The sequence below is a fragment of the Ostrinia furnacalis genome, unplaced genomic scaffold (assembly GCF_004193835.3).
Source record: "Ostrinia furnacalis isolate ACB-3 unplaced genomic scaffold, ASM419383v2 OfSCF5553, whole genome shotgun sequence".
NCBI classification, from domain to species: domain Eukaryota; kingdom Metazoa; phylum Arthropoda; class Insecta; order Lepidoptera; family Crambidae; genus Ostrinia; species Ostrinia furnacalis.
In genome coordinates this window covers 237,792-248,731 of record NW_021135792.1, presented here as the reverse complement: position 1 = coordinate 248,731, position 10,940 = coordinate 237,792, and the positions used below count along the sequence as shown (strand labels likewise).

At 43.4% G+C, this 10,940-nt stretch overlaps 1 protein-coding gene across 1 annotated transcript; it reads left to right on the top strand.

The window, feature by feature from the left end:
* Positions 1-1,172: 1,172 nt before the first annotated feature.
* Positions 1,173-10,293, top strand: LOC114361309 (serine/threonine kinase SAD-1-like; the record flags this gene model as incomplete). Its single annotated transcript, XM_028316303.1, has 7 exons — positions 1,173-1,277; positions 1,825-1,906; positions 3,010-3,141; positions 4,149-4,270; positions 5,681-5,740; positions 6,399-6,501; positions 9,952-10,293. Coding segments are annotated over 7 exons (786 nt in total), but the record flags the coding sequence as incomplete, so codon positions are not given.
* Positions 10,294-10,940: the final 647 nt, after the last annotated feature.

Genomic DNA, 10,940 nt, shown 5'->3' with positions numbered 1-10,940 from the left:
GTAAATAGTAATGTTGGACTAGCGTTGAGGGTCAGTAAGTGTGTTGGACTAGTGTTGGGCTAGTGTTGAGGGTCAATAACAGTGTTGGACTAGTGTCGAGGGCCAGCAACTAGTGTCGGGCTAGTGTCGAGAGCCAGTAACTAGTGTTGAGCTAGTGTTGGGGGGCATCAACTAGTGTTGGGGGGCAATAACTAGTGTCGGGGTAGTCTTGAGGGGAATGAGGGGTCACTGACTAGTGTTGAGTGTAACTAAGTAGTGTTGGACTAATGTTGAGGGACAATAACTAGTGTTGGGCTTGTGTTTTTTTTTTATCCACAACGAGTAAGCTCTTGGCCTGTATCTCACCTGATGGTAAGTGACGATCAGGCCAAAGATGGAAGTGAGCTTCACCCGGAATCCTCAACCACGGAGGAACTGGCTATCTTACCTCTAACTGCCGGAACACAATAATGCTGTTAACATTGTTGTTATGGCGACAGACTTAGGTAAGATGGTGGTAGCTAGCCAGGCGGACTTAGAACAAGCCCTACCACCAACCTATGTCGTGCACTAGTGTCGCACGTCACGCGAGGGTCACTCACTAGTGTTGGACTAGTGTTGAAAAGAAGAAAGAAAGAAAGAAAGAAAATAATTTTATTTTGACAACAACAGATTCAGGGAACAAAGTTGAGAGTCAGCAACTACTATTGGGGGTCACTTATTAGTGTTGAACTAGTGTTGGGGTGTCACTATGATTTGTGTTGGGGCTCACTGATATATCATTTACTGGTGTTGGGTGTCACAGCCTATATTTTTTCAACATTTGTGCCATATTTTATCCACTAACTTAGGAGTTAATCCGTAAATTGTATAACTATCCAGTGTGAACTGTAAAATTGTTTGAAATAAACGTTATTATTTATATTTATGCAAATAATTATTATTAGAAAATATTAGACTTATATTTTTTATTTTTTTCCATAATCGAATATTGAGTTGAAATGTCGCGTGACGTCACTTTTGAGTAAAAATTCTACTCAAGCGTGACGTATCGCACCATTTCAACTCGATGTAGCACTGTTATTATTTAATTATGAAAGAAAATTAAAAATATGAGTCTAATATTTTCTAATTATCTGTCTGACGGACAAATAATAGAAATTTTGTCATCTAGCCTATTTATTTCTTCACAGATAGCGGAGCTGTCTCACAGCGTGCTGAGCCCGATGTCGTTTCGCGTGGAATACAAGCGCGGATCCAACGCACCTGCCATGTTCCAGCGACACGTCCGGTTTCAGGTGAATCGCAGATATTATTTACGTTAATATTGCAAAGAAATAAACCTTGTATGTTTGTAAGTTTCACTGCAGGAAAGTGTTTCTTTATCTCTAGAAAAAGTAGGAAACTACTTGATGTACAAATGTGAACATTTGCAAAGCGTATCAAAATCATATTGTTGTAATTTCCTGCATAACAAATTATCCCTAATAAAATTTAACTATATAAAAATTGCCTGAATGACATAGGCTGTATGATATTTATAGTTTTTGAAAGTGTGTGTTAATTACGCAAATAAAGAAATTTGATTTGATATTTAAAAGTGACATGTTAAAAAATAGGCCTTTACCCGTCCCAGTATTACTTTAACCCTAACCACTGCTTCGGGACAATAAATGGGCCAGTGTTGAGAAGAAACAGCGCAAGAAACGCAATCACCTAATACTTAATAACGGTTACAGTTATTTAAAAACTTTCTACAGCAATAAACTTATGAATATCTGAGAACCTTTTACTAGTTTCCTATGTTTTTTACTAATTATTGAATTGTGAAATTGTTTGTTACAGGTGGATATATCGACAATAACCAAAGCACCCGGCGAGAACGGGAAGGAGTATCTGTATGCTATCACCTTCACGTTACTATCGGGTAAGAATTTCCATTACACGTTGTGTAACGTCTTATACACCCTGTATTAGTAATGTAGTAGAAAATAATAAAATTTATTTCTAGAAAATACGGGAGACGATTAATTTATGTTAAAGACCTCGCAGAATACAGAATTTTTGTTGGTTTAGTTAAAAGTTTACCAAAGGACCCAAGCAAACATCGCTTTTGAAGTGAAGGTGGATTTATATTGTCTTATGTGTTGTGTTGTGCTTGTGACGCATCAGAAAATAATATTAGTTTCATACGTTTAAACTACAGTCGCTCGTTAGACAATATAAACCCACCATAAGGAACGCGAAAGTATTTTCTTAAACGGTTGTGGCGACCACGGGCTGGAAGACGTAGCGTAGGCAGGCTTCCCACTAGGTGGACCGACGATCTGGTAAAGGTCGTGGGTAGAACCTGGATGCGGGCAGCGCAGGGCCGTTCATTGTGGAAAACTTTGGGGGAGGCCTTTGTCCGGCAGTGGACGTCATTTGGCTGAAACGAACGAACGAACGAATGTGCTCACAGTTTTTTAACTTGGGCGGAGAAAGTTCCGAGCTAAAAGGGCGTTTGATTGCAGTCTGGTAATGGATACAGTCTCATAAAAACCGGCCAAGTGCGTGTCGTGCCACGCGCAGTGTAGGGTTCCGTAGTTGTCCGTCGTTACCACAATATACTTCAGAAGGAAGCAATTACTTCATCTAAAGTCACTTTTACTATTTTCTTCTTAGGATTTTTTATTAGGTATGAAATTTTGTAGTACATGAGTAAAACGTCTATAATAACTAACTGATCTATCTTAACGGCTATAGTTTTCCTTGAAAGTTCATAAAAAGCACTATGATCATGATTTTTTTCAGATTTTTCAAGCCAACAGTTTAGTTTTTAGAGGGAGGGGACGCCCTACTCGAACAAAAATTGGCACTTTAAACTTTAACATTTTGCACCTAAATCGAAATATGGTCTTAGAAACCCCTAAGCCATTGTAAAAGACCTATCCAACGGTTCCTTGTCAGGACTACGGAACCCTAAAAAATGGTTATGCTAATCTTGCCAGTCTCAACTAAAAAATCTTAATTTATCCTCTTTTCCAACAGGCAACATCAGGCGCTTCCGCCGAGTCTGCGAGGTCGTCCAGGCGGCCGTGTGTCGCGCGCCCGGCGCGTCCCGCGCGCCCGCGCTGCACCCGCCCTCGCCCCGCGCGCCGCGCCGGCACATACACCCGCACGGTAACACGTAGTGCTAGCTTTCACCAACAGATGGCGTTGATACTTGAATTATAGTTTACTAACTAGAACTAGGCGCGTGCCTCCGCCACATACAGCACGGTAACACCAATAGATGGCGCTGATACTTGAGTTCTAGTTAGTATGGCGCGCGTATCCGCCACATACACCCGCACGGTAACACGTAGTGCTAGCTTTCACCAACAGATGGCGCTGATACAAGAGTTCTAGTTAGTATGGCGCCACATACACCCGCACGGTAATACGTAGTGCTAGTCCTTACCAACAGATAGCGCTGATACTTGAGTTCTATACTGGTCCGTGAGCACGTAGAATTTTGTTCAATGACCCCAAGCTACCCATCCTTATTGCTCGCGCGTAATAATGTTGCTCTTGCGCTCGCACACTCACTGCGGGCGCCCGTCGCACAGTCGCGACAGCAATATAATTACGCGCGAGCGATAAGGATGGGTAGCTTAGGGTCATTAGACAAAATTTTACGTGCTCACGGACCAGGCTTTAGTATGGGTATGGCGCGCGCCTCCGCTACATACACCCGCACGGTAACACGTAGTGCTAGCCTTCACCGACAGATGGCGTTGAGACACGAGTTAACCTGCATCGCGGTGACGAAGTTTTTGACCCTGACTGGTATAATAGAAACTGAGATGAGATTCCCTTGTCTAAGGAAGCAATTCCACCTTGGTTTCCTTATCGTGGTTGATCGACCAAGACACTGTGGCGTCTGTATACAGTTCTAAATAAGGGCGAGTTTGCTACAACAATGTATAGTGTGACTCGCCCGTATTAACGATGCTTGCTTAAGTGAAGCATAAAATTGAAAATCCTGTAATAAGCATCATCTACGTTTAAAAAGGAACCCCCATGCAAAATTTGAAACTCCTAGCACTTGTAGTTTCTGAGATTTCGTGATAAGTGAGTGAGTCAGTAGTGACCTTTCGCTTTTATAGATAAGTATAGATTGATAATTAATAAAATTTTCTTTCCAGCCGCCGGCGAGATCCCAGACAGTCCAGAGACGCCTCATCAGCAATCCGACCACGACAGCGACTCGTCAGTCATTGACGCGGCCAAGAGTACCAGTCATACTTCCATCGACCAGCTGGAGCAGGTGAGAAGACTATCCCACCTCTCGCTCCCACTAAAACTCCTGTGCAGCCAGGATCTACAGCTTGACCGCTAAACCAGAGTAAATACAAATGAGTAGGTCATCGCTCAATCAGGCTCCCCGCTAATCCCCGCTAAATGGCAATGCCAGATTTTGTATGGAAGGTGGCGTCTTTTTTTTTCGCGCGGCCATCGACCAAACCTTATTTTTTGATTACAAAATAGTGTAATAAACCAAACTTACTATGACATGTATACCTCTAAACTCAGTCTGAACTGAGTTACGAGCATTAAAAGTTTGATGATTTTACATACTAGATTTGCTTTCTGCGTGCAAGTTTTGTAAGAAATTGCAAAAAAATAGTGACATTTTATGCGTAAACAAACAATAACATCAATTATAGGCTCCAGTCATCAGTATGGAGCAGAATCAGCGCAATAAAAAAGACGTCACTATTTTGTTGCAATTTCTTACAAAACTTGCGCGCAAAAAGCAAATCTTAGTATGTAAAACATCAAACTTTTAATGCTCGTAACTCAGTTCAGACTGAGTTTAGAAGTATACATGTCATAGTAAATTTGGTTTATTACACTGTTTTGTAACCAAAAACATGGTTTGGTCGATGGCCGCGCGAAAAAAAAAGACGCCAATTTCCGGCACTGTCTTTTTGTCAGTGTGTGCGTGGGCGCCGCATACGTATTGGCGCGGTCACATACAAACCGCGCTCGGTGCGTTTCTATGAAGATGACCTACTCATTTGTATTTACTCTGGCTAAACCCAACCAGTGAAGGCTAAGTTTGTTTAGAAAGTTAAACTGTCATTGGACCCGCAACGAAATTAATCAGAAGTATGTCTTTCCCGGAAACTATAATCCGGGCCTTTTCAAGGCGAGAGTGAATAGGCACTTACAGGGCAGATATGTACCATCCTAGACTGCATCCCACTTAACAACAGGTGCGTTTGTGGTCAAATACCAGCCTTGTTATGCATAAAAAAAAGAACATAGGAGTTTGAAGTTAAGGTTCGACTTCCCTCCATTCCAAAGCAGATGACTGGAGACAAAACAAAGGTTTACCTAAGTAAACTTTAAGAAAAAATATCGAGGGATAGGGATCGTAACCGTATCAACTCGAGGCGGTCAGTATTATTTGTATGAAACTCCATACTGCAACGCACACTGATCCGCACCGTAACGTAAACGCCTCGCCTCGCGGTTGATAGCGCGCGAAATTAAGGTGATAGAGTGTTGATCCCTTTCCGAGTTGATAAGTCTACTATGATCTTAAGCATCATTTATGCTTCCAACGTTGGTCCCAATGCTACTCGTCCAACGTGGCTGAAGCAAATAGTATTGGCACCAACGCTGGGACAAATTATTGGCTATTTCTGAATGATTGTTTTTTGTTTTCCAGAATGGAACTCACCCATTGGGATCCAGTTCGTCTGTCACCAGCGGATCTAGTGGATATAAGGTAAATATACATTAATAAATTAGTGCTTTTCTGTTAATTTCATTTATTTTTCAAGTTTGAGTTGTTAAATTCAACATTTTAATCGTGTGTGATGTAAGATGGACGTTATGTAAAGAAAAATGTGTATCGCTTTTTAAAGTTCACTCCAAACAAGTACACATAAAAGTACGTTAATTATTGTGTTATTTATTCATTTGGAAAATTATTACATACCTTTAAATGATCCATACTTCTTTTAGTATCATAACCGCACAGTTTTAGTACGCGCAGCGAAAGTTGAGATGATCACGGTACTCACACTGGTGTAAGTAATATTTGAATACAGAACACATAATAATATCGCTTGCACATTCAAGTTCGAATATCGAATACACTGCTATCTCGCTTTTGCTAAATATGTGCAAGTGAGACAGAAATCAATTGTCAGTCAGACTACGCACGTCAGCGCTGCGAGCGTATACAGATACAAATCTTTGCTTGTGTTGATCGCAACTCACGCTGCGCTAAAATACACAAAAAAATTTGCGTGTGATCGCCTCAAATCTCGCTGTGCGAATATGAGACTATGATTTTCAATATTTTTTTTGCTTTTATTTTGCTACCAAATCCAAACGCAACGGCATCAGTAATGTACGTAATGTCAGTCGTGCGATTGCAGCAAAACGTCAGGCGGCGCGCCGCCGAGCCCGCGTCGGCGTCCCTCGACCACGAGATCATGAGCTGCGGCCGCGACCGCGACCGCGCCGACCGGGATCTATCCGGTGAGTGATTAACGAGAGTATCGTGGTACAGGGGCGTTCTAATTTCAATAGGTGCTGCGATTTCGCCGCTTGATTTACGGAACGCGCTGGCCCGAAGGTAAAAATGTTGCTTCCCACGCGTCAGGAACCGAGTTCAAACCCCAAGATTGGAAAATATTTATTAAGATTTTTCTAAGTTTTCTGACAAAAGCCGCATATTAAAAAGGCGAGTAAAAAAAGAATACGGGGGAAACCCATTACCAATAAAAGTTTCGAATGTTGCCATCCCTCTCACGCAAAGTAAGATCCCAGCATGAGCGACGGTGACAGATATAGACTCGCTTCCACGTAGACCTGTATTTACGGTTTCGGAGTAGTCCTTCTGTAAGTAGAGAGAGACAAAACAATATGAGAACATGGTCATCAGAAAACACGCTCTTATGTAGTTGATTTAAGAGCAACTTTGCTACAAAGATTTGAGTAAGGTGAGTAAAAAAACATGGTAGCATCAATGACTCTTCTCTATAAGTAAGAGAGAGAGAGAGACAGGAACAACGTGCCTCTACTATGAGCGCACGGTGACATCAGCCCGCGTCGGCCTCCCTCGACCACGAAATCATGAGCTGCGGCCGCGACCGCGAGCGCGCCGACCGGGACCTGTCGGGTAAGTGATTAACGAGAGTATCGTGGTACAGGGGCGTTCTAATTTTAATAGGTGCTGCGATTTCGCCGCTCGGAGTACGCAGTGAGTTGGCGCGAAGGTAAAAATGTCGCTTCTCATGCGTCGGGACCCAAGTTCAAACCCCAAGTGTCAAAAATATTTATTAAAATTGATTTTCAAAATTTTCTAATAAAAGCCCCATATTAAAAAGGCGAGTAAAAAAAGAATACGGGGGAAACCACGACCAATAAAAGTTTCGAATGTTGCCATCCCTCTCACGCAAAGTAAGATCCTAGCATGAGCGACGGTGACAGATATAGACTCGCTTCCACGTAGACCTGTATCTACGGTTTCGGAGTACCTTCTGTAAGTAGAGAGAGACAAAACAATATGAGAACATGGTCATCAGAAAACACTGGGCTCTTGTGTAGTTGATTTAAGAGTAACTTTGCAACAAAGATTTGAGTAAGGTGAGTAAAAAACATGGTAGCATCAATGACTCTTCTCTATAAGTAAGAGAAAGACAGAACAGTCGTGTCTCTACTATGAGCGCACGGTGACGTAGACCGCGTAGGCGTCCCTCGACCACGAGATCATGAGCTGCGGCCGCGACCGCGACCGCGCCGACCGGGACCTGTCGGGTGAGTGTGTCGCTAGAGTATTGTGGTACAGGGGCCTAGCGAGAAAAAAGTGCATCGATTTTTCAGCGTCTCAAGCAAGGAGCGCGCTGGCGCGAAGGTAAAAATGTCGCTTCCCCGCGACCGCGACCGCGCCGACCGGGATCTGTCGGGTAAGTCATTTATGAAGATATCGTGGTACAGGGGCGTTCTAATTTCAATAGGTGCTGCGATTTCGCCGCTTGGTGTACGGAGCGCGCTGGCGCGAAGGTAAAATTGTCGCTTCTCATGCGCCGGGAACCGAGTTCAAACCCCAAGATTGGAAAATATTTATTAAGATTTTTCTAAGTTTTCTGACAAAAGCCGCATAGTAAAAAGGCGAGTAAAAAAGAATACGGGGGAAACCATTACCAATAAAAGTTTCGAATGTTGCCATCCCTCTCACGCAAAGCGAGATCCTAGCATGAGCGACGGTGACAGATATAGACTCGCTTCCACGTAGACGTGTATCTACGGTTTCGCAGTACCTTCTGTAAGTAGAGAGAGACAAAACAATATGAGAACATGGTCATCAGAAAACACTGGGCTCTTGTGTAGTTGATTTAAGAGCAACTTTGCTACAAAGATTTGAGTAAGGTGAGTAAAAAAACATGGTAGCATTAATGACTCTTATCTATAAGTAAGAGAAAGACAGAGAACAATCGTGTCTCTACTATGAGCGCACGGTGACGTCAGACCGCGTCGGCCTCCCTCGACCACGAGATCATGAGCTGCGGCCGCGACCGCGATTGCGCCGACCGGGACCTGTCGGGTGAGTCGCTTAGTAGAGTTTTAGAGAAGGAAGTGCGTCGAGTTTTCAGCGTCGCAAGCAAAGTGCGCTGGCGCGAAGGTAAAAATGTCGGGAGTGCCTCCGCTGCCGGCGCCGGGGCTGATTCGGCAGCCGGCACCGGTCACTGATTCTTCATAAGACGAATATTATCACCATTTTTATACAAATCATTGGAGAAACACACAAACTCGCAGCTATCGAAAAACAATACAAACAAACTTTAAAGTAATTAAAAAGTACGCCATAACTGAGTGCCAGTGCCGGTAGCCGTTTTGACTGCCGCGATGTGCCGGCAGCGTATCACGTGGTATCACCGCCGGTTCCCAATGGCGATATTTTTGGGAACCGGCGCCGGCAGCGGAGGCACTCCCAAAAATGTCGCTTCCCACGCGTCGGGAACCAAGTACAAAACCCAAGTGTAGAAAATATTCATAAATTATGTCTTTTTCCTCCAGTAAGTAGAAGAGAGACAGAACAATATCCGCATCCTTCAACCACATTGTGGATGTGGACTGCGGCCGCGGTGTCGCGACTAGGGGCCTGTCCAATAAAAGCTATCGACAATATCGTGGTACAGGGGGAATGTATTCAATTTACCTTTGTTGTTATTCATCGTTATAATAAAGGTGGAATTTATGACTTTCTCCCGTCCTGACGATATTTCATATTACCTCTTACGTCGCACGTCACAGGTGCACACACAAAGCGGTCTTCCTCTGGTTGGAATATAAACCGTAATTCCTAGAGCATTAGGAGCTCATTTCATCAGCTTGATGATGCTACAGGTGCACACACGAAGCGGTCGTCGTCCGAATGCAGAGAAGCCTCCTCCTCGCCCCGGCGCGGGCTCGAGTCCCGGGACAGCTCCATCAAGGACGAGCTGCGGCGGAACAACTCGCTCAGAGACCGGCGGGACATTCTGTCCCGGGAATGTGCACTTTATAGTTAACTGGGAGCTTATTAGTTTGATGATGCTCTTTTGTTCATTAGTCTTGTCGTTCTAATAGGGCGTGGTTAGTGTCTTTCTCTTTCCAACTTATTGACGTAGAAAGAGACGGTGCACACTACGGGATTATTTCTTAATTTTCTGGACGATTGTTTTTGTTGTAATTTTTTGGAAGTATTGTTTTCTCTTTCTTTTCCATGTAGTAGAGTGAGAAGGATTAATAGAAAAACCTTTTTTGTCATGGGTTTTGAACTAGGGTCTTGACGCGTGGCAAGCGACTTATGCGCCAATCGGCCACCCGATTACTCAGAATCGGCGGTGAAATTAATCTACCCATTGACCGTTGGTCGCTCTCTCATCGGAATGTGTACCGTATTACTTAGTACATTAGAGTCTTATCAGCTTGATGATGCCACAGGTGCACACACGAAGCGGTCGTCGTCCGAATGCAGAGAAGCCTCCTCCTCCCCCCGGCGCGGGCTCGAGTCCCGGGACAGCTCCATCAAGGACGAGCTGCGGCGGAACAACTCGCTCAGAGACCGGCGGGACATTCTCTCGCGGGACAGAGACTCGGCGGTTCCCACTACGTCTATTGCGTGAGGCTGTGTCGTGTCTACGGACGTGTTTCAATTGATTGTGCCGCGTCAACACTGTTTTTGTGCAAGGTTAGTTTTTTGTTTTCTATACAGGGTTGCGATGGGTAACGTTAAAATGACTCGGTCAAGATTTCTGCTGACAATTTTACTCTAAAGTGCGGCCAGTTAGCAGCGATACAATCGGTCGATTCGACTCTCGAACTGACAATATATTCTGTCTCTTCCCATCTTGTGTAATAGGCTAGTTTCCAAAAAAAAATTGTTTAGTCCGTCATGTTTAATATCAAAAAATATTGGACACATATATTTTTATTTGTCAATCTAACAAATAATTACATAGTTATGGTGTGTTGAAGTTCTGCATGACGTCACAACGTGCGGCACTTTTATGCAAGCATTGACGTCACGGGCCTCTTCTTATGAACTTTGGCGCGCTTTATCTCTTTAAATTTTCATTAGTTTGAAAAAGTGAAAAATACGTGTAGAGTATTTTTTGATAAGTTAACTGACGGACTAATTAAAACTCTTGCTTTTTGACCCAGGAAACATCCCTATTGTCGTGATATCTCGTTCTCCCGCCAAAATATTATGTCAAAGTCAAACCCCTGCTATTCCAAATGACCATGACATTGACTTTGTTTACATTTGGTATCGCTTCTCGTTGGCCGTACTTTAGTCATATTTATTGCTGTTAACACTTAACGGACACTAACCCAGGCACAATAGAAGTTTAATTGTAATGAATGCTATGGCAGTTCAATGTCTATGAAAGTGTTAAACTATGAATCTATTCGCCTGGAAAATTAAACTG